We start from the raw sequence: 24,389 nt of genomic DNA, 5'->3' as shown, positions 1-24,389 counted from the left end.
TTCCTCGATTTTTGTCAATGTCCAGTTGCATGCCTGTTTTGAAAATTAAAATGATATTACTCAAAGTAGGTTTATATAGGTGGCCTTAAGTAATCGTTTTGTGGGGTCTGGTTGCAAACTATGACCCGCCGTTTGGGAAAACAGGGCGTAGGGATTGCAGAATTAGGGGTAAATAGTGAACGTTTTAAGCACTGTATCCACAAATGTCTGGTTTCATGAATTACTGGGAAAAGATTAAAATGATGGATTACTGGCCCAAATTTGAGTTTGGGGAATATTGAGAACATCGTCAATGCTGATTTTTAAATTCTCTGTTTTTTAGGGAGCCGGGGGGATTTTTTTTAACTAAAGACCTCTGGAAAATGCTCCTGAATCCCCGCCGCCCATCACAAAGCCAAACAAATCACGGAAGAAGAAATAGATACCCCAAGGGCGGTACTGCCGGACCGAGGAACATGAACAATACACATACATTAACTCTAATAGTCCCGAATACTCCGATTTCAATTTGATTTTACATAGTTACACCCTAGGGGGTTTGAGTTAAAATATTTGCATATAGAATACTGTGCCAGAATGCTACACGTATGTTTCCTAGTAGTATACTGTAGAACCAAACTAGCCTATTACTACTTGTACAAAACCCACAGAGGAGAAAAAAATCACAAAGTGTTTTAAAGTACCACTCTGCAATTGAAACACCACACTGTCAACACTGCTGCATACTTTGGTTAAAAATCCAACACCTTTCTCTCAGTGAAGTCACCAGTGGACATAAGATACACATGGATTTAAATGGGTTTAAAAAGTAAAACTTATATCAGCCCTGGACGAACTTCATTCAGACGTGAAGTCCATGTACGATATGGTAGGCCATGTTTGCCACGAAAAAACAAAAGGCTTAAGGGTTGGAAATTACAAAATCATTATATTTTTCATATACTTTGAAAAAATTGAATAAAGGCGATTTGGGTGATATTTCATTTTCCTCTACTTCCAAAACCGAGTAAAACGCTCTGACATTAGCGTCAACAAACAAAAAGGCCATAAAATGTAAAGTAAAACCATTACAAAATTGTACATCCCTTCCTAAAAGTAGTCCGCCCAGTTTGGTTAATGACGCCCAGTGGTTTTTACAATGAACTATAGGAGGGTAAAATAGAAGTTCTGAATAGAAATACACGGCGTAATTGAACAGTGCACCTTTGTAGAGCATCGATAGTGCAGAATTAAAACCTTGGCAAAGCGCTCGTGGTTAGGTGGTACGCGCGCGTTACATGCCTCTTCGACCAATAGGATGTCTTGATTTGCTAAATTCACGCGCGCGCCAAGCTGAAGAATATGCGCGGAGTGCGGTGCCAGCGCAGTTAATGCGTCTAATCGGATTAGTTCAATGTATATAGCCTCCCGGACTCTGCGGTGAAACAGCAGGGAAGTTAAAACGACCGATATGGATACTGCAGAGTCTGAACTGAACAACCTCGATGTTTGCAGTTGGGCATGTGGCCCGATCGACCTGCCCCTAAATATAGACATTAACTTTCATGAAAAATCCCCAAACTGGTGAAGCGGCACGTAGGGCACAGTTTCAGCACCGCGTGCCGCCGTTACCCACCGTCGCCAATCGAAAGGAAGTCACGATGTCGGTGATGAAACGGTTTTTTCCCGTGCCCCGTACTTATTAAAGGCTGTCATTTATCATCTAAGAGTCGGCGCTAATGCAAAAACCCTTGAATACATCACTAAACGGACGATAGCGGTCCCAGTATCTTAAGTATGCGTCTCTTTTCTATTTACGGTATCTTACATTGATATCGTGTGAACATGATTACTCTTTCCTGGCTGCAATTAAGCCCGGCAGAGAGCCATTCGTAAATGCAGGTCGTGGCTGGCAAAGATTTCAATTCTGTATTTGCATTTACATATCGATGTAATATTTACTTCGGAACAGTTTCTGTACTGTTTCCAACCAATGTGATTTAGTACTTACAAAAAAGGCGCTGAATTCCAAAACTCAAAATCGTGTTTTAAAGAGGAAAGCTGAGCTGGACTTTTTTATTCCGGATTTCAAACCTGCAAAATGTGAAACTTGAGAATTTTTCATGTCGTTTTATATTGTGATGGTTTCTAGTTAAGTCTGGAACTTGACACTGTGTAAATGGGAAAGCTGGTTTGTTAAGAATTGCATGACGAAAATTACTAAACTTGCCCAAGGTTTGGGCAAACATTATGTGGAATTAGTTTTATTGTCTTAGATACCGCATACAGACACCCAAAGAAATCCGTTTTACATCTGTTAATTACCTTTCGACTAGCAGAGTATGAACGAAATACAAATACTGAATTCATGCATTCTGATTGGTCTGGTACTAGCCTCACAAGGCCCAACGAGATGGCGCAGTAGACAAGGCCGGATCCAGACCCGGGGGGCAAAACAAGTGAGCAGCGCCCTGTTTGCACGTTTGCATTAACTGATTAAACCAGTCACACAAGCAGCTATTCAGGAAAAATTCTACAGAGGATTTGTCTGTCCATAGAAAACAACCTCCATGTAAGACACTCTGATGGATTAAAACATCATTGTAAAAAGGGAAAGGATTATCAAAGGACCTATCCACCTTGTGAGCCAGGAATGTGATTTGCTCAGCAAAGTTAAACGTTTAATCACTCACATCATCAGGATATCGGCACCTCAGACGAAGCATTCAAAGCATTGAACTCAATCATGTTCTGATAGCTCCATATGAACAGAAAAAGGACGAACAGTGCCTCCCCTGTACAATAATTGTTGCTTGATGAACAAACCATGAATACACTTGTCGACTTTGATGAATTGGCTTTCGGTATAATTATTATTTTGAATAGTTTCAATTATTTACATGTCCTTGCTACAGGACAGGCGACCTTGGACATCGAAGGATTGTTGCCTGCAGGGTAAAGACCAGTAAATAAGCTGCTTTAGACAACAGTGACAAATATCCTCACTTTAAAAAATCAGGAAAATTATATGTTTCACAAGTGTTCAAGACACGTCAAATTAAAGCTCATTTTCTCATCTTTCATTGTCCTTACCGATGACTTTGAAGATATTTCTCTCCAGAGAAAATCATCCCTCAAAACAGTCATGAGGCCCATCGCCATTTTGAAAATGGATGCCTACACTCCATTGCAAAGTATAGCCATTTAAAGGGCCCCGTTTCGTCCGATATTTTCAAAATAAGCTGGCAGTCCTGCCGCTGGATTTCCTCCACCTTGTTTAAAACAAATCACCCAGTCCACGTGCAATGAAAGGCTCTGACAGCAGAGAATTTGACAGCCTACTAATCGTGATTCGGTCCGCGCAGTCAATTTGGGACCTGTTTGCTGGCCTGCAACATACAAGGCCGGGGGCAACGTGGTCTGGTACTCACGCTTTCGTAACAGCGCTAGCCTCGCAGTAACAGTACACGCAGCTACATAAAATAACAAGGGAGACCCAAGATATCAGTTCTTTTTTTTTTTAACTCAAATTCACCTTTTTTTCTAATTTGCTTTCGTTTTATTTTGATATTTGTTGAGGGCATGGATAGCTGTAGCAAGCGCTTGGATTGTTACTCTCGCGCTAATTTGAATATTCATAAGCGAAACACTGCCGTCGTTGGAAAAACACGGTAATTGCTTCTGTGTGAATGTGATGGAAGGTAAGTGGGTTATTAACTAGGAAACTACCATTGCCATTGCTTTCTCATTTAGTGTGGAGCTTAGTTTTAAAAAGTCGTGTATGGCACAGCGGAAACATTAGGCCTACTACGGAATATAGGGAGAATGCCCATGGTGGCATATGATGGCAATTAGTTAACATGGAAAAAAACAACTGGGTGGTACGTTTTCGACCTTTGAAAGGACACGTAGATGAGTATGCATGGCCGGAATAGTCCACTAATCGATGTCATTAAGGTATTAATCACTTGTTGTGCTTGCCAAGTAATTGTAGACCAGAACGCGAAGCCTAAGTGGTCCGCATTCAGGGTCCAAACTCATTAGATATTATTACACGAAGGAAAGCTGGCGCACTGGAACACGGTGAGTGTTGCGACTTTGGAGTCTGTTTTGCGTAGATGTATTAGGTGCGCGCGCTGATCACACTTGTTTGTAAATTGGTCCATGGTCTGGAGTAGGAAGACGCAGATGTTCAGTTTTTGGCATGTCTTTTACTGGTATACCTACATGCACATTTTGAAGCATTTGGGAAGCTAATCCTAAGTGATGAAGGTTAACTACTTTTTTTAATACAAACCTCGCAAGTCTCCTTTATGTCTCCGTCAATCTCATTTTCAGTTTTTGTTTGATTATTTTAAAGGGAGATCTCCTTCCCTTTGGAGGTTTAAGCTCATGACAATATCTATATTCATGAGCAAAACAGGAAGAAACCACATTCGCTTGTGCACGAAAACAGTATGTTTTTGGTTTTGTATGTCCGTAGCAAATCAAACAATCGTCCCTTTCTCAGAAATGCTTTCAGTGAGTAAATTCTGGGTTCACAGTTTGAACAGAAAACCTATCCACTGAACCATGTCTTCCCTGGATTACATCAAGGCAACACCGCCCTTAGATGCCCAGGAAAGCATTAACAAATTTAAATATTTACAACATGCACTTTTGAATATATTTAACACAGATGACAAACACTTTTCATTCCTTTCCGAATAGTATAATATTGCCGACAAATTATGTCTAAAAAGAGTTCCTTGCAGGTAATTTTTAAGACAGCAAAACATTTTAATTAATAACGCCACCATGGCATCCCCTCTCTTTCAGAGAGTGGTTCCCATTTTCGAATTGTTTACATTTGTGTGTGTTATTTTCAGCCATCAGTAGGCAGTCAGTGGCAACTGAATTGTGAAAAAAGAAACTGAAACCTGAAACTCAGAGTATGGAGCCTCTTTTCAAATGTTGGCGACGAAACAATGCAATAAATTAGAATGTTGGTTAATTTAAATTGGCTTCAGCTCGAATCGGTAAGCGACACATAGGAAAGAATCAGTCAAGTTCCTCATCAATTTTAAAACAGCCTGGGGAATTAATCTAGACTGGCTACAATACTCACACTGACACGCTATTAAAAAAATACATGTTAAAAATATTGGTATCGCCTGGTAACCAGGCTGGTACCCACCTTAGAATGGCAATGGAAGCATAAGGATAGGTTACCATCCGCTTCTCGTAGATGTAAAGCGAGGAATGGTATTTGCAAACGAGTTAGCGCATGATGTTTGTCACCATGGCATACGATAACCTGACGTTTGCCTTGACCTTTGCGAATTTTACATGGTTTTACCACAGCGTAAAAAAATGAGTTTCGCTTGTTTTATTTTTCAGGTTTCCATTAAATATTGCCCTAAATTCGTACTGCACGAATTCTTCTATCGTTTTAATATACCGTGGCTACAGAACTGTTTACGCTTTTTCCAATGCAGTGCAGCAATTTACATGATAGCACCTTTCTAATATTCGAGGACTTGTGAAGAATACCAACAGCGTCATGCTGGGTTTAAATGAACTCTGCACGTTGAGAGTAATTGTATATTGTGTTTTTCTTTATGGAAACAGCATACCAGTAACATTTTGGGCTGTACCTTCCAAAAAATGCAGCGTTTACGAGCGGGCTGCGTTGACGATTAGAAGCCACGGTTCATAAATTTTTAGTTGTGGGCCTAGGGACTATCAAAGAACTTTAAGTACGTTTGATACATATGGCCATATCAATTCCGGCAGCTCAATACTATGTCTTATAAGCTGGGTTTTGTGAATAAAATTTAGTATTAGCGATGGGGTATTGTACTCTGCAAGCGTGCATTCCAATTGGAGGCTGTGTCCGAGCATGTTATACGTGTTAACAGGAGTGTAACCCTAATTTCACGAAGTCCTATTGCAGGCTGGATTATGAGACTATCCTTTCAATCATCAGGCTGGAAATCACTGTTTTGCGTTCGTATGATGTGATATGTACGGAAGGTCTGAGTTGCCATCAGGTTTATGTTGTCAAAAGTGAAGTACAGTATATTTTTGAAGTCCGTTTTATGGAATGCATTTTTCCCATGTTCATGTTTACGAAATATGTTTTTTATTCCCCAAACTTTGTAAACTTATTAAGTAAGTCCAGATTAAGGCTTTTATGTTGGAATCAATTTTTTTCTTTCTAAGTTTGTTTTTAAATAATGTTTGAAGTTCGTTTTTATGAGAGATAATAAAATAAAACGCAGAACTGCATATCTTTTGAATATATAGTTGATGGCATCACTGGGCTTTCGTTGATCTGCGGATTGTGCGCACGCATCATTTCCCCGCCTGCAGATGTCAGTATCGTGAGTGACACGTGCGATAGCAAAACGATGTACGAAAACCTTAATTCAGCAATCGTCTTACAGCAGGGGAGCGTACGTCAGCCATGGCCTTTTGGAGCTGTTCTTTTAATGAAAGAAGGTTTTGTGACTTAAAGTACAAATGCTAACCAATTTTTTTCAAGTTAACTCGAGGTATAGTTTTTAATTTACATCTAGGACACACTACAATGCATGTGGCCGTTGTTGGCGAATACCTGTAGAGTGTGGAACCGCTCATGGGGATGCACGTGTTTTACGCTGAAGACATTTTTATCCATGGCTTTGCTCGAAGATTGATCAGCGACAAGTGTTTCTCGAAAGGTTGACAAGACAATTCGCCTGCTGAATTTGGATTTTCCGACTATCGTGGAGTGTGTCATTGGCCTTTTATTTGGCGTGAGCTGGGTTGAAACGGACCTGGTGGATGAATTTATTGACTAAGCTGGCGTTGGCAGAATCAGTGACAAGAAAGATCAGTGCTACTCAGTGGAGATGTGCCTTTCAGACTAAGTATCCGGGTAATCTTGTCATACCTGCTCCTTAGCTGCTGTTGAATAGCAAGTAACTTCTTTGAGGAATTGACGTTGTTAATTACGCAGGCACTGTCATTGAGTGTGGTCGCCAGAAATGGCTTTCGATGATTTACCATCTCTGCCTGACTACCTGAAAAACCATACCAATTACACGGTACTTTACGTGGACACACCGCTCACCAAGTGGGACGACGCAACATGGATTTTAACTAGTGCCTTCATCATCTTCACTATGCAGTCTGGTTTCGGCCTCTTGGAGTCGGGCAGTGCCTCACAAAAGAATGAGGTAGGTGCTAGACCACATGGCAAGAGCCACGTGGCAATTTTCCCATCAAGTGAACTCAAGTGGAAATTTCAAAATTATGACCAGTAGTGGGTTTCAAAGGTTCTGAAGTCGACTCCAACCCAGTTCTATACTTTTAATCTGCTGAATGCAATATTCCCGAAGCACTAAGCCTGAAATACGACTGTGCTTTGTCTTGTTGAAAATTAGGACTTAAAACTTAATGTTGTTTATTGTAGGCAAAATGTTTTTAGACTGGTAGTCGAGTCTACTTCCTGTTCCAAGATCCTGCATGTCCACCACATGCCATTCAGTCTGATATCACAATGTGAACTACGACAAAAATCCTTTGCCGTTGTTCACCAAGTTACTATGACCAGTCGTGTGAAAGGACTTGTGACTGGAGTTATGAAGGGACTTGTGACAAATTGGAATTGAATTGCATGTGCTTGTTTGATTCAGAACTGTTAGGGTTAGGTAAGTCGACCTGTGACCGCATCAATCTGAAATTCCACAGATCTATGCCTCAAACGGTGTGTGCTTACGTAACAAGCTCATACGGCTGTATTATGCAGCCTACATAGATACTAGGTTTTATATCGAAGGTTTTGACATTAACGTCTACTCTGTTTTCAGAGCTAAATAGTAGTGCTTTCTTAAAACAGGTAAATATCATGGTGAAGAACGCCGTGGATGTGTTGTTTGGTGGCATATCGTACTGGATGTTTGGATACGGCCTCAGCTTTGGCAAGGACTCCAACAATCCTTTTGTCGGCGTAGGCGATTTCTTCATGGACCGCGACATTACGGACCCTGACTTCGGAGACAACTTTGCCAATTTCTTCTTCCACGCGTCCTTTGCCACCACGGCTACGACCATCGTGAGTGGCGCCATGGCAGAACGGACCAAACTAGAGACCTACATCGTGTTCTCATTCCTCAACACCGTGGTCTACTGCATCCCCGCCAACTGGATATGGGGAGAGCACGGCTGGCTAAAGACTATGGGCGTAGTCGATATCGCTGGTGCGGGGGCGGTGCACATGGTGGGCGGTGTCACTGGGCTGGTGGCAACCTTGATTCTTAAACCTCGCACGGGAAGGTTCGTCGAGGGGAACGACGCACCGCAGATGGGATCGGCCACCAACGCAATATTCGGACTCTTCATGCTGTGGTAAGTCGATTTGGTTTTGTGCTTAGGTGTTCAGAAAGTTTCCACAACTTTATTACATTTTTGGTACCGCCAAATTTCAGAAGTCTTGGTGTTGTGTTGCGACCAGCCAAAACAAATAATTATAATTTTGGCACTGAAATCGATTTTTTTTTTTGGGGGGGGGGAAGAACTAGAATTCAGATAAGGCAGCGTTTAACTTCAGGAATCATCAGCGGCGTAGCCAGGATCCTGAGCACCGGGGAGCGAGCGGCGCGGGGGGGGGGACTTCACGTTAAAATGGGGGAGGGGGGCTGACTGGATCTCTGACATAATACATTTACATAATCGTGATCACATCAAGCTGGGGGGGACAACTGGAGAGCGACGATTTTTTTCATGGGAGCGCGCCCCAACGCCCCCCCCCCACATTAGCCAAGCCGTTGATAGTCATATTTGTTGTTAATTGGTCAGTATCCTTGCTTACGCAATCGTAAACATTCAAACATCAATAAAGAGGGTTACTTACACGTACCTTAGTCATAAAGAGGCAATGAATTTGGAGACACGAGTCTAGCTATTTCCCTACAGTGGCGTCTTTACACCTACTTACTTCATGGTCAAATATCAATCACCGTTTAATCATTTTTTTATCATTCGTTAAAATGAAGGTAAGGTTCGTTGAGACTCGAGTCAAACTGCCAAAATTGTGACTGTTAACTCTCCACGAGTAAAGTATTTGTAACGTTTACAGATTGCATAAACATATCCGTGTTAACAGTGCAAGGTTTAGGTTCAAGACTGCTAATTTATTGTCTGTAAGATCCTGTGGGTTTTCTGGATGTACAAGATTCCAAGCAGTCTGAAAGGCAAGGTGAATTCGTTTCAAGCCGATCGAACAGCTAGCTACGGGGCTTAAACAACGAGGCTGTTGCTAAGGGCAACGAAGGATTCCCTTGGGATCCGAGCTTACACCAAGGACCAGTGGTTTTAAATGCGTCTAATGGAAATGGGGGCAACGGGGCCAAAACGTTTCAGGCATTCCTGGTCGTGTAAACGTGCAGGCTCATTTTTCTGTCCAGTCCGAGAAAAGATTTCTAAATTCTAAATGCGGCATCGACTCAAGAATACTCATGGTCTTACGATGTAGAGGCAAATATGCAATAACTGTAAACAGAAGTCTTTCTTTTACCCATTAGTCTAGGGTTATTTCATCATGTAAACACACCTTACGTAATGCTTATCAGTGGTTTGCTCAACAATACGCGTTTCCATTGGATGGGGTTGGGTGGCCGCCAGACTCCAAATTCGTTTTGTGGTTCCTATGGAAGAACGCCAGTTGGGATGTGATATTTGATTGGTTGGTGTTACGTGTTGGTCATGGTTGAGTTAGAGTTTTTCATTGGTTCCGGATTTGGGGTAGTTACTCGTAGTTCGGGATCGGGCTCCGCTTCTCGCTTGGCTTTATCTATTGGCACGGGTTCATCTGTCGGTTTGTCTTTGGGAATTTTTGAAATGTTTATGTGGATTGGTTTGTAACTGTGTGTCTTTTGGGGGTTGATTTTCGAAATAAATTAAAAAGTGTAGGTTTTCACCGTAATTGATAGTTCATGCTTCAGAGGACCGTCTGTGCAGAATTAATGCACTGCTGTTGCTGTGCGGCCTTGTGCTCCACGAGTAACCGCTCTTTTTTCCCGGAAATTACCATACATTTCAAGAACGACTACGCCAAGCACCCGGCACCCATAAATTAATGATGCTGGCCAACGAGTCCTTGGTAACTACTAATTGGACGGCGGATAATGACTGGATTTTTCTCTCCATGTTGATGAGGTAATCCTGAATAAGTGCTAACAGTCTGAGCTCAATTCCAGCCCGCTGTGTCAACAGAAGGGAGAGTAGGGTTCGTGTTGTCACTAGAGATTTATTTTCGATTTGCTCCAACATGAGTTTTGTTCCGTAGAAAAATATTCGAGTACATGAGGCTTGAGACTTCAGTGTTTGTCATGCTTTGATAAAATCTTAGGCAACTCCGACACCGTTTTCCTCTGGGGAAGAGCCAATCGTTGTCAAATGAAGATAACGTGTTCGGTGCAGGCGAAATGGCGACGCCATGTACATGCTTCATGACAGAACTCGTTAGTTGTTAAAGTTAAACACTTCCATCAATTCCAATGATTATGATGGATGGATGGATTATTGCTGTGAATTCGAGAGATTTGAGTTACCATTCCTACATCCCCTTGAGGCGTATACTTACAAAGCTGCCATTTTGAAGCCAGTTGGCAACACGCATGCACATGTGCGGGCACCGTTGCTCATCCGATAAGAACGGGAGGTATTTGCCTCCTTCCATCGAAGCCTCTGATTGGCTGAGCCTGCAGTCATCACACGTTTAGATTGATTTCATCATTTGTATTCGAAGTAATCTGCCAATGAGACTGCTGGACGGTTCCTCAATAATTAATTGTAGGCACTGTATCCCACTGGCCAAAAAAAGAAGGTAGATGGAAAAAACGAATGAGCTTGGTGCCTAAGTTTTTCCATTGAAAAAACTCTAATCACTTACTTCGATACCCAAGCTCTTTGCATTACTGTGTTAAATCTCTGTGATTGCAATATTATGGGCACATTAAAGGTTTGCAATTGGACCTTTAATGAATTTTATTTTGCAAGAACCCGCCGTAACTAATGGTATTAAATATTGTCCGTATAGCTGCGCCTAACGCTTGCCGTAACAGATGACAAAACGCTCCAGAAATATTGACTTCCGCATCATTTTACATCCAGGCACACCTCTTTTATTAAAACTGCTCGTCATGCGAGCCAACACGTGCCTGAGGGTTTTTTCAAGACTAGAGTGCTATCCAGCCGTAACCTCCTCCAAGGAGTCCGGGGCAGTGTGTCAATGGAGAAGTGTATATTGTGGAGGCCTCGAGGGAAGACTATATCATTAAAAAGATTTCATCTGTTCTCGTCGCTGTAAAGAACAAGTCAATTACAAATATGAAGGTCACTCCCTCACACTGCTTTCCTATCAAAAATGTGGGAACAATGCATTTTGCCTGAGGGATCAGTCTTAAATTAAGAAGCCTTGTTGTACTGGAAAGGACAATTATCTTTTAGGTCTGACAGACAAATATTACAAAATTTTCACTGTTTCAGGCGATGTGGTAAAACTAGCCTCCTTGAATTGGCGTTCCATTTTCTCCTCGGCGAAGCAGAGAAAGAAACAGGACGCTCCTTGGATCATCGAAGAAGGCAATTGTTTCATATGACAATTCCCGCAAATTTAGTTAATTTGCCACAACTAATTATCAAACCATACTTCTATTTGCATCAGAAATTTGTCAAAGATTCTCTGATACTTCTTACCGCCTCCGCATGAAATGTTTGACATAACTCTGTTAGCAGCTGAGTTTATGGGTATTATATGCACAAACCCAAGAACGGCTATGCGTGAAGTACTTTACTTGGTCGGGGCATAGAATCTTTGGTTGTGCACAGCGGGATATAGTAAAAAACTGAGCTCACAGCCGATCGCTTGGGGTCAAGTCTGTTCAAATGAAAGAGTACTTTCTCCAAGCAACATGCCTGACAAGGAACTTATCCATATTTGCAATTATACAATGGCGTTATTAAACACTGTCATCTTCTCGTTGCTGTTGCCATGGTAACATCGCCAATGGCAAAGTAGCTTACCTTACCTTCTTGGACATGGTTGCTTTGGTTTCGGTGCTGACAAATCACAAAATATCATTACACTTTTGATTTTCACATTTTTTTTCCAAATGATTCCATTGCTCACTGTGAAACGTTGGCAGAGTATCAGCCATGTAAGCAGAGGTCACCGTTGAAAATGGTGATTTGGATTAGAGTCCCTCTGTGTCGCCATATCGCTGTTTCTCAACTTGCCAAGCGAGACTCGCTTTCAAATTCAGCAACCTTGCATCTGGTGCAATTTGAAAGAAAACTCACATCCCTGCAGCATTTTGTTGATATGAATACCCAGAATACGCATATAGACCAGATATGGGAAACAAAATTAATCAATTTAACCTTTAATGCTGTATTCGTATCAACAACCTTTTTAATCAAAATTTTGCCTTCTGGTAAAAACTGAAGCAGAACCATTTTATTAGCTCCAGTTGTACTGCTGAAAACGTTCAGTTTTTTCTCCACCTTGTTCGAATCGTCATCACTTTATTTAAAAGCAAAACTCGGTGGTGATTTCGGTAATTGTTCAATCGGATGATTTGAAAGCCACGATGAATGCCGAGAAAAATCCACCGATAGGGAATTGTTATCATCTTATTCAGTCCATTGCTTCTATAATAAATACTCAGCTTCTTGATGTTAAGGCCGTCGTGCATTGATCACATATAGAGTGGAGCGATTTACCTGACAAGTTCTAGGCAATCTGACATAAACAAATTTCACCTGCCGCAGTGCCATCGAATCAAATACCGGTACCTCGGCAAGATTGATGTCTTTGCCGGAGGGCGAGCTACTCATCTTTTCAGTTCGTGGCGGATTTCCTCAACAAGACGTTTTCCTGTGCTTTCTCGTCTGGTTGTATGGAGGGCAAGGACCCAATTGGCGCAACCGTTGTTTCAATGGGTCACGGGATCATGATATGGCTTGCATTATGATACAAGCATCCGTGGTATATGTCTCCAAAGACACCTGTCCTAAAAAGCGGTGGAAGCTATCTCCGTGTACCCCACTTGTTTTCCTTCTGAACATAACCTTGCAGATGGTGTAACAATTTAAGCGGTCGATTTCTTCTTTTACAACAGTTCAGATGTTCCATCTGCTGGAAACAAACGATTCTTTTCATGGACGAAGTGGAATTTGCTGAAAACACCTGCAAAAATATATTGACTTCTGAAATTGTCTTAAAATCTTGAAAGTCACATAATTTTGTTGATGTTATATGTGATATTATGGGAGACGATGTGAGAAATTTTGCATTAATGATCTCTCTTTTGAAACTTTGGCAAGAAAGCTGGCAATTCAGTGTAAATTTTTTAAGGCTCTGTCGTCGTTTTGTACATTTGAAAACAACATAACGTGCTTTAAATGACCATTCTCTTTCTGCGAATGTAATCACTAAAATAAGTGCAGCAACATGATGTCTTTTCGTTTTCCCATTGTTGTTGCATTGCCTTTCCTTGAGAAACACACTTCGCAACTCACCTTGCCACTAATAGGCAAGATGGCTGTTAACCATACATGAATTACTGTTTTATTATTTATTTTTTTAGGCCCTGTGTTTTCCTTTTATTGATAATATTCTCCTTTATTCTATCTTCTTTTAGGTTGTTCAGGTTTTTCTCATTGGCTTGGCTTGATAACTCCATGTATTTTTATGTAAGCTTCATTATTTTCGAAATGTATATTTTTTTCTGCGCTTTATCAGGAATGACAACCTTTTGTCATTTTTTTAGAACTCATTAATTCAACGCCATAAATTTTTCAACCTACAGTAGCTACTCGATTGCGGATCAACTGAGCGAAAAGTGCCAACATGCATTCGTGTCTCCACGTAGGAAATGACGCTATGAATTATTTGTGTTTTTCTCCAATTGCTTTCTACTATTTGCCATGACAACGTAGTCGCGGAGCTCAGTGGTGGGAGATGCACTTCCATTTTTACGAGAAATGAATCGGGAGCCGCTCTCCGTTCATTGAACGCTGCGCATTAGTTCAGCCTCACTGAACTTGTCCATTGCTTTTGTAATTGCCTTCACCTATTATGATTTAATGACGGTCATTCAATGTCACAACGCTGCATCGTTCTTCTGAAATTAGCACATAAATGTCGGTATTCTCTCTGTGAATATGTGTACGAGTAGGTACAGTGCCATAACCGTTTGAAGGTGTGCTGATGTTTTGGCAAAATGGCTCCTAAAATTACCACATTAGGTTTGCCGCTTCATGAAAACGACGATGGGTATTGAAGGTTTTTTGTTTTTAAGACCGAAGTTTCTTTGGGTCATTGTATTGATTTTCTTCATTTTTTTGTCTGTTGGATTTTTTTAAATTTGAAATATGACACGCATATATAATCAACTCGGATAAAGTTGGTACCATCTCAGAACACAAATTCAAGTATTCGATTAGAAAATTGTTGTTCCCGATTTTAAAATAATATAAACGCATATGTGACCCAGATGCCGTGTATTTCAGTGAATGTTTTTGATCTTACTTTATTAGCGGAACCTTTTGGATTTCTCACGAGTGACAAAATATCATGTTCTCGCTGCTATTTTTCTACACAAGTGGGATTATCATTATTTGACGCTTGAAATTCAATTTGTCTTTTGTGTTTCGTGTGTCCTTTTTGTTTCTATAGCAAGGTTACAATTTTTCAGTAATGTAAAATTTGCATCCAAACTAGTTAATTATAGTTCTAATTGGTTAGCACGCTATTAGGCATATTAGAGCAACACCTTTTGAATGCTCAGATCTGGACCAATTCCATAGAACTGCTTAAAGTACAAATTTTCTTAAGCACGAAAAAAACCTTGCTTGAAAATCAGGTTACCAGCTAAAACTCTGTGTGATATATATTATTTCAGAATGGTATTTAGCTGTTTTCTGGTTAGCATGACAGTCACATAGAGTTTGAGCCGGTAACCTTCGTTTAAGCGAGGTTTTGTACTTATATAGCAGTCCTTTGAAATTGGCCCAATGGTAAATTGGAAAAAGACTCACACACTTGTTTGTTTTCTGTGCATTTAACAAATTTGATAATTGTTGATGTTCTTGCAGGTGGGGCTGGCTAGGGTTTAACTGTGGCAGTACATACGGGATATCGGGGAATAAATGGATACTTGCCACACGGTAAGGAGACGCTGTACGTATTGGCTGTGATGGTCCTAAATTCGCAGAGCGACAAAAAATGAGGCACGCGTTTGACAAATCACGTCACCCTATTGGTCGAAGAGGCATCTGACATTCGTTCCACCTACCCAATGAGTACGATGCTTCCAAATTCATAGGTTCCAATATGGTTGCCGAAATAGTCTGTTGTGCTGGTTTCCAAGCGACTAATAACAATTAACGTCACGGCAGATACATCGAAAAAGAAATAGCCCCACAGTAACGCAGGCTGCCAACATCTCTTTTATTTATCTAACGATATTAAACTTGTTAGTTCGAGAAAAGATTCAAAAAGTGTTGACTCTCGCTATTTTGAATAACCAAGCCATAGGCCTATCAATGATTTGTTTTTCACTAAACAACCAACACTTCCATTTTATCTGCACCAGCCTTCGAGATATTTCCTTTTGCACAGCCTTTGCCCCCTTTTTAAAGATGTTTCAGTGGAACATTTTTTCTTCCTTGATACTAGTAAAAGGTTTAACCTTTCAAGCATCGAAATATTTGATGTAAGAATTTTAGGAAGGTTGGGTAAAGGGATGAACACATCCCTTAGCCAGCTCTTGTCTGTTGAATGTTATTCAGTTCTGATAATGATCTTAAACCTGAAGGAGATGACAAGGCTGTGAGGGGGGCAAGCAAATGCAAAAACCCTTCACTCATTTTTTTTTTGTCTTCACGTTTTAACAGATCAGCTGTAGCAACTATCACAGCTTCAATAGGAGGTGGCATGTCGGCCATATTCCTGAGGTTAGTCTAGAGCCCATTGGGTAGCGGGCGACATATGTATATGCAATTCCTTCTCGTGACTGTTTGCTATCTAATGTCTGGCCACAGACTTTGCAAGTCTAGTGCCCATGGGGTACTAAGTGGTGGAAAGCATGTCCCAATTGCCGTTTGTAATTCTGATCAGCGATTGTTGTCTGTAAAGCTAGACCCCATGGGAGAGCAGGCGAGCAATAACAATCGGTTTTAATTGGCCAGTGTTGCCTCAAAAGCGATAGAGAGGCTAGTGTATACCGACGTGAGAAGTTTCCGATTGCATGTAGCCTAATTCGTAATCATTTTAATGAGGTTCTACCTTCACGCGGTTTTGAAGTCCTCGTCGATGTAACCTGGGGATACTGAGGAGTGGCAAAATGACATTTTATCCCCATTTTGTCTCGCCAGACCAAGCCTTGATTTTTCTAACCAATGTATTAATGTTTTCTTGTCAGTTACATCACAAGAAGAAAGAAGTTTTATGTTTCGTACGTCATTAATGGTATTTTGGGGTCACTTGTGGCAATATCTGGTACGTATGACTTAGCATTTAATAAGAATGGACACACAATAGAAACCAGCGGTGACTCACAATTTAGGAGATTAAAATGTAAAAGGAAGGCTTGAGAGCAAAATCTCTGCGAATAGGATACTAGACCAAATTTGAACCTCCGCCCGTTATGTCTTATACACGCTAATACATCAAGCCAAGATTAAACTCACACATCCAGGCAAACGACAACAGGAGATCTCAAGCCTTGTGAAACTAACACGCAACACACTGGAGCAAAAAAAGGAAACAAAATTTGTTAAATCAAAAGACCTGTTTTCTCTTAAGGATAATCAAAATGGATAGTACAAGCAGGGAGACACTCCATGCTATTAAACTAAAATAGATCGTAGCAATTTCTGTTAATGGAATGACCCTTTATACTGCTCTAATTTTCCCCGTCATTCCCGCTAGCCCTGTGCGCTCTAGCGCAGCCATGGCACGGTCTGGTAATCGGAATGGCCGGCGCCATCATAGCGTGTCTGGGCTGCAAGGTCACGCAGAGACTCCGCATCGATGACCCGGTGGGTGTCGTGCCCGTGCACGCCCTGGCCGCTATCTGGGGGCTGCTGGCCGTAGGCATATTCGGAGACGAAGACAGCCTGGGGATCGAGAAACCTCTGAGTACCAAGAAAGGTAGGCCTAATGACCAGTGTTTGACCACTGTTCAAAAATGAACGAAACATTTTAACACATAATAGACGAACAAACAACCTAGCTGGTATTAACAAACGTAATATTCATCTTTGAAATGTTGGAATTATTTCACACATTAAGCTATTGAAAAGCCATGTATATAGGCCATCAAGGGAAGTATCTCCCCTCCACAAACTTATCTGATTAGACGCCATTTTTGCGTTGACACCGCAATCAACCTCGCATTCTTCAGCTTGACGCGTGCGTGCCTGTGGCAAATCGCGACACCGTATTGGTCCAATAGGCACACACGCGTACCACCTGTCCCACTGCACTAAAGCTTCTAACTCTGGTTGTCGAATTCCCCTATAATAAGTATTCGACAAGTGCAATCATTACAGTAGTCTGAGGTGGTAAGCCCGTTTGTTTCAGCATATTCCTATATATAGTGGTCTGGTACCAGTTCTTAGCTATGATAAAGTTTCAGATTTGTTCGTCGACATTTGTGCACGGTAATGACACGCTAAGGCGCCCGCCCACCACATTTAACGTCTCTTTCCACCACAAATGTATTTCTTATTCAATATTGTAATTATTGGATCGAAATCCGTACAGTAAAGGGGGCTACTTTTCCGTTGAGCTGAAGGCATGTTCGACCACTGCCAGATTTTGCCTGGTGCCTTGGATATATTTTGTGCACGTTGCCACGGAAAACAACCTTTGGTAAACAACGATTAACTCTTGAATCCTCCTATTACTGCTACTATTTGTGGTAGCTGATTACACCAACAAGCAGCTTACTTGCCTGAGGTTTAAATTAGAAGTCGGAAAATGAAAGATTCATTCAGAAGGCTTGTGTATATTTTCCTTGTGTTATAACAGGTTTGATAGCCGGAGGCGGTTGGGAATTACTAGGCGTCCAGGCACTAGCCTGCGTATCCATAGTTGCATGGACGGCTGTGACGTCATACATCTGCCTTAAACTATTGGATGTGACCATGGGCTTGCGCGTGCCGTTGCACGAGGAGTTGCTAGGCGCGGACATAGTGGAACACTCCCTCAACGGCTCGTATGACAAGAAGACGGGAGAGTGGCGCGATCACCATGGCAACATCTTGGCCGTGATTAAGAAGGGGGAATCTCAGGACCATTACCTGAGGGTAATCCATGAAGTTCACGAAGGGCTAAGGAAGGCTGATTGCCTGTCTGCCGCAACGCCAACCAAGAAATCGGCCTTCGGATTCCGCCGCAGTGATACCAGCGAGAGCGACATACGGGCGTTCCTGCAAATCCAGCCCAGGAATAGCAATTCCGAGGCGCGCCTGGAGCCAGCGACGAATAGCCAAGAGGACGACCGACCGAAGGTGTTTAGGCGTCGGTTGCAAAACGGGAACCGGCAGCGGAACAGACTGTGGCACGGCTGGACGGTGGGTACCAGGGAAAGTGGCAGGTCACGTGATGATGGAGGAATGACTGCAACGGGTTCCCAGAGATAGATCCGCGTCGCATGACGGATCATAACCCACTTGAATTCTTCGCAAGAGGTTTTACGATGACAATATGATCAAGACAAATGAACTTTGTACTGAATTGATTTCAAATTTATTGTCTTTTAAAATGTGCAGCTGCTTTTTCAATCCAACTGACCAATTAGAGTAAATGTTAGGAGAAATCCGGACAAATATTGAATGTTGTTATTTATCAAGATGTCGGGTTGGTATGACTCTTTCCCTCACCTTCAACCTCTGCGACCAGGGTTCGAGTCCCACCTAGGTCAGCATGTGGGTTTGGGTTTTACTCCCTGCCGGATTCCGTGGATTTCCCCTGGAATACTTGTCCGAGTTTTTCCTCCCAACTCTAAAACCAAGCATTTCTTCTTAATTGTCATTCCATCCTGTAATACGGGCGATTCACAAAAGTGCGCCTCCAAGAGTTTTGCAACGCGTTGGCCAGTCACAACAAGCGAAATTTGTCGCTCATTTCCGAACGCGCATGGGATCGATAGATTTTCCGCATTGTGATTGGCCAACGAGTTGCAAACTCTTCAAGGCACAATATTGTGAAACTTCCTGATTGACTACGTTGAGTTAACAGGTATAAATTAATATTTTTGGTGAATTACTCCGTGAAATTTGCTAAGTCGAATTCGCTAACGAAGCAAATGAGAATGAAAACTTGAAAATAAAGACGCAATCGACTCAGTGCTGATTTAGGATAAACGCACAGTAAGCAAGCTTTTATTTCGAATCAAATAGCTGTCATTTATATATTATTTTATCCTAGCAGGTGCAACTCTGGACGAAGTTTTGGATTTAGGAAGTACTTGTATTGACATGTTTTTAAAGTGACTTTTTTTTTAAACTGAACTTTCGGTTATGTCAGATCCCTTTGTCATACATTCTGCTAAACATGTAGGTATTCAGTTTTGAGCAACGACGTGTCAAACTGACTTGGAAACAGTTTAAAAGAAGGTTGAATATTTTTTAAGGATCGGGCTCTCTTGCACCCGAGAGTCAGACCCGTTGCTCTGTTGAAAAGACATCCAAGTAAAAATGGGCCCTACACAAATATGAAACATTCTTTACTATTAGGCAACATCCGAATTATTTTCATTCGTTGTTGTGCGCGAAAATGCACTGAAGCTAATGGTCTTTTGTTTAATCGTCGTACCACTTTTATATAGATATTAAAAGTAGAATTAGTAATCAAGAATGTAACCTCAGCAGAGCTGCATTTTGTGTGAGTTTGAATATTTGATACCATGGACGATATGGGGCCAATGGGCACCTCCCCCCATGTCCAACCCTACACACTCTAGACTATTGTTATCTGACACATCCCCCTAGAAGTCTGTAAAGAATTCCTGAGATGCCGATTACGCAATGACCAACACAAAGGAAGGGGGGTTCTCTCCGCCCCATATCTTGCATCTTATGAAATATTTTGCAGAGTTAAACTTACGGCAAAACCTTACAGCGATCCGTAAATTCCCTTCAGCCTTTGAGCGTTCTGACTTTGTTTTAAAAATGGATGTGTGTAAAGAAGGCTTCTCGGCTAGGCTTTATGTTTATAATGGAACCAAACGCCGGCTTAGAATCTTGCGTCGAGTCTTTGTTGGTAGAGCTTGGTAACTGTTCTCCCCATCCACCGGCTTTGCCCCTTTTTTGTTTAGTTTTCTGCACCATTCCAGGAGGATTATTACCAGAACGGCAAGTATATGTCCTAGTGTCAGCTGGCTTTCACGGTCTTGATTTTTTTTCAAGCTTCAGGGTGCCCAAACTACCTGAATTCCCATGTTCATCAACTCATTCCTTTGTCGACCGATTTTGGAAACAGCCTTCCCATACTTTCAGTTAGTGAAGTAAAAATTAACGGAGGTCTGCGTTTAGGGGAAAAAATCTGTCTCAACTTTTAAGCGATAAATTTAGCTCCTGGCGAAATGCATGTATTATAGCTAAAGGCCTAATCTACGAAGCGTCAAGTCTTTGCGAAGGCTGGCCTGATTAATTAACATCGATGCATCAGAATCGTTTGATTCACGGAAAAGGCCATTAGCGTGAAGCCCAGAGCTGGTGACAATTTCAGCTCGAAGCTTTTTAAGAAGGGTACTGCAGGCAGCTCATTAGGGAAGGGCCCCGTTACACCAATCGGTATCACAGATGCAAAGAGTCCCCTTGAATTCAAAGGTCATGGATTTGAGGTCGATTGAAGGTGGCATCAAGGACCAGGGAGTGTTGTCCATTATCCATGGTAACGCTTCCTCGTCATGGTAGCACTTGTTTTCTGGGACGTGACTGGGGTCGAATTCCATACAGTCGAGTTCAACATCCTTCAGTTCACTGAACACTGTGCATGACGGAAAAAAAGAGAGAAAAAGACATCTGAACAAAACCATGCATTAACAACGACTACATCATTATGCGACTGTGAAATTAATTCCTCGGTGGTTTTTCCATGATGTTTCATACCCAGAGCTTATAATGCAAGGGATTTTCCATAACATGGATTCTAATGATATCTAACTGTACAACACTATTGTATAAGTAGAGAAAGATAGATGCTGTTTCAAAAAGTCCTCAACACGTGTAACAACACTTAAATTGGTGAGGCTCAACTGTGGATGTTCTATAAAGCCATCTCGCGGACAACTGTAATCCCTCTCAATATGTTGTGTTCAAAACATGAAAATGTTGGTCCACGGCAAATTCAAAGAAGTCATACAGCTGTAAATCATTGATATTTCAAGAGAGAGATGTCATAATGCCTGTACATCAAATTTTGAAAAAACATCGGGCGTGGGACACCTGAGTTCCGAGGGGCCGGATTCCGCTTGGTGGCGGCAAACATGCCGGGCCTCTTGTTTATATCACTTTGAGCTAATGTGCGCTTGCTCAAAAACATGCAAACAATGAAAAAGAAACGGAAGTTTTCGTCACGACTAATTGTCTCTAAAGTCTGTTATTATAAAGGAGCTGCATCAGATTTTGATTGGTCCTTAAAGGAAATTTACGGGCCTCAATATCACTATAACAACCAACCAATTAATCAGTCAGTTAAGCAGTCAATTAATCTATCCATCTTTATTTTTCACCTGACAATACAAGAAACAAACAAAAAATACCATCAATTCACAATGGTTCCCGTCAAGGGACCTGCTCCTATTTTCTTTGCGCTCTTCTCACGCTGGTCAACGACAAAAAAATGCATTGTTACCTTGGTGATACCTGGAGCTCAAGATGCCATTCATGTTTCCGCAGCGAGTGACGAAGCCATATCTCGAGGAGCAGTCGGTGAAGGGTTTCCAGTTCAGTGCCTTCTCGCAGTCAGGGTAGGGCGGTATAACGTTGTGGCAGGAATGGCACTGGAGGGCGCCCACTGTAATGGAACGGCAAAGGAATTATCTTGTGGCTTGTTGGATTGGTTTGGCTACACGGCTTGCAGAAATATGGGGAAACTGTCGTCTGATTGCGAACCGTAGCCAGATAGTCCGGATACGGCGTAATCTCTTTCGCACCATTTTGTGAAGGAAACAATGTGGTTACAATGCATTGTGGTAATTTTGCTATTTTGCAGACAATGCCCACTCTCCATTTTTTTTAACACAACAAGCCGAGGTAACCAGACATGACCCTAGGATGGAATTCCTGTTCCTACTTGTTCTGTCATGTCATAGTATCTTTTCTCGCCCTTCCCCCCCTTGATAAATATTTGTCTTCAGTCGAATCCTACCCGTACTCGCCGTCTTTCCCTATGTCATCGTGGGGGAAGGATTCTCTTTAGGCCCCTGAAGAAAGTAAAGCCCAAATTTAAACAGGGGAAGCTTCCACGATACGTGAAACCTAGTCTGTTCTCAAGACTGGCAGTAAAAAGATTTTCCTTTGCGAAAATTTATTATTGTGTACTCCAAACTGGTGTGTGATTGTGATTAAAAAAAAAAGTCGCCGGAAATCTCCAGGTCAGCGAACCAGACTTGGCAGAGGGCGTCCTACTGAATATCGGATAGGAAATACTGCCTTGCGATGCCAAGTTCAAGGATTGCTACCAGCGATGAGTCATCAATGCCTCAATTAATGTTTACACGTCTCACGACAAAAGACACCGTAAATAAAGTTGCCACGCGTGAGAGGGATTTGCTTGCCCCGTACATTCTATTTCGCAATGCGGGAATCTACCGTCGCCCTAACGATGAGGAAATAATGTAGTTGCTCGACGCGATTAAAGTGTAGCTGCGATGAATTTTTATTGTACACTTCGTTGTGTGAAAATTCTCTTACACTCCTATTTAGTTAAGTGCACTGAAAAGTGCATGGTTTATGGAATTGGGGGCGCTGTTGTTGGGACTTCATCTCGGGAAGACATGGTTCGGTGCATAGGTGTTTCTGTTCAAATTGTGAACCCAGAATTTACCTACTGAAAATATTTCTGAGAGAGGGATTGACATTTTCTTTTGCTAGGTACATGAACAATGAATCAGCAAAGAAGAGAAAACCGAGTCCAGGAAAATCTACAAAAGTGCACTCTAATGTTTGGCAGTGGCTAAAACTTACGATCACGACTGATTAACCGTAACGAAATATATTAACAAAATGTTTGAATCGGTGCAGGTTTTTAATTAGTTGTTTGCAATGCATTTTGCCAGTTTGTACCCTTTGTGTGAGTACATGAAAGTTTTCCCAGAAAATTTAATTTTAAAAAAGTTCAGTTTCATGCATGTTTTTCAGAAAGACAATTCCAGAACACCTTTTCAATAAGCTGTCTCATTTAAGTCCAACCTTTTGGCCTAAAAGGTTCAAATAGATTGTAAATGAAGTCGAAAACAGTGCAATAATGAAATCCTCTGCGCTTAGCCAAATCTTAAAGTTGGCTTAATCAATTCAAAAGGCAAGTGGAAATCTTACTCAGGACAGCTGAAAATAATGATTTCCCCAAAAAGAATGGCTCAAATGCACACTTGTTTGCAAGAAAGCAAAAATACACGCGGAAATTGTTGTTGAGTTGTTGATTATCAATCGATACAATGGTTCGATCTGTTCCTGAATCAGATCGATTACTACTAAAACCAATCAATAGATTGTTCAGCTCGCCAGTAAGTCTACCAGTCTATCAATCAGTCAGTAAACAGTCAAGCAACTTCCAGACCTGAAAATCCAAACGTTTCTCGTGTCTTTTTACTTCGTAGAAGTATGCACTGTTAAAACGGAGAGTGGATAAAAGAACTGACTTTGATGCTAGCCTGAAAACTGCAGAAAACTATGCATGATCCGTATCAATTAATGCTTGCCATGAGATCGTATAGGCGTGCTGATTTCAACAGTTTACACAAAACGCTTACCAGTGCTCGTCACAGCAAGAAGGAACAAAAGTGCCAAAGACATCCCTGAAAAAGAAACAAAAAAAATGAACAACCGTTTCAAGAATACGACATTTTAGTTTGTTGCAGCATCTCAGCGTCCGCTTCAAGGGTAGCTCGCGAAGAGGATGATTTTTGTTTTTGTCCGAAATGTTCCAATTGTTTCATTTCCTGACAAGAGGAAATGAATGACAGCGAAAACCATAGAGGTAGCAAATTGCGCGTACTCACCCATCATGAGTATCGCTGTTTCAGTGCAATCGTCTGTTCTGCGTCTCCTAGCACTGACGCTGAAATGGAAATGAAGCAGGGTGTTGTAAGGTTTCAAAGAGGCTATTTTTAGGGCAAAGACTTGATTACTAATGGGTGCATTCC

General features: G+C 41.6%; 2 protein-coding genes across 4 annotated transcripts in view; one reads left to right on the top strand and one right to left on the bottom strand.

The window, feature by feature from the left end:
- Window positions 1-19,886, top strand: part of LOC110989452 (putative ammonium transporter 3) — a 24,835-nt gene extending 4,949 nt beyond the window's left edge. The window contains exons 2-8 of one of the 3 annotated variants that reach the window (XM_022253837.2): window positions 6,962-7,181; window positions 7,844-8,352; window positions 15,106-15,177; window positions 15,907-15,966; window positions 16,434-16,510; window positions 16,943-17,164; window positions 18,047-19,886. In XM_022253837.2, coding sequence (XP_022109529.2) covers window positions 6,990-7,181; window positions 7,844-8,352; window positions 15,106-15,177; window positions 15,907-15,966; window positions 16,434-16,510; window positions 16,943-17,164; window positions 18,047-18,660 — 1,746 coding nt within the window. In that variant the 5' untranslated portion in view covers window positions 6,962-6,989 and the 3' untranslated portion in view covers window positions 18,661-19,886. Of the gene's footprint in view, window positions 1-6,521; window positions 7,182-7,843; window positions 8,353-15,105; window positions 15,178-15,906; window positions 15,967-16,433; window positions 16,511-16,942; window positions 17,165-18,046 lie in introns of all 3 variants that reach the window. The other 2 variants (XM_022253835.2, XM_022253836.2) reach the window with 2 other exon arrangements.
- Window positions 19,373-24,389, bottom strand: LOC110989453 (uncharacterized). The gene is made up of 4 exons (XM_022253839.2): window positions 24,246-24,389; window positions 23,997-24,041; window positions 21,878-22,039; window positions 19,373-21,010 (listed from the first exon to the last, which is right to left on the bottom strand). Exons 1-4 carry the CDS (start codon window positions 24,250-24,252, stop codon window positions 20,787-20,789), a joined length of 438 nt encoding a protein of 145 aa, XP_022109531.1. The 5' UTR covers window positions 24,253-24,389; the 3' UTR covers window positions 19,373-20,786.

Source organism: Acanthaster planci, linkage group LG10, assembly GCF_054643075.1.
Source record: "Acanthaster planci isolate LZ-2023a linkage group LG10, COTS_SCS, whole genome shotgun sequence".
NCBI classification, from domain to species: domain Eukaryota; kingdom Metazoa; phylum Echinodermata; class Asteroidea; order Valvatida; family Acanthasteridae; genus Acanthaster; species Acanthaster planci.
The sequence above is the reverse complement of the archived record's forward strand: the minus strand, read 5'-3'. Positions and strand labels throughout refer to the sequence as shown.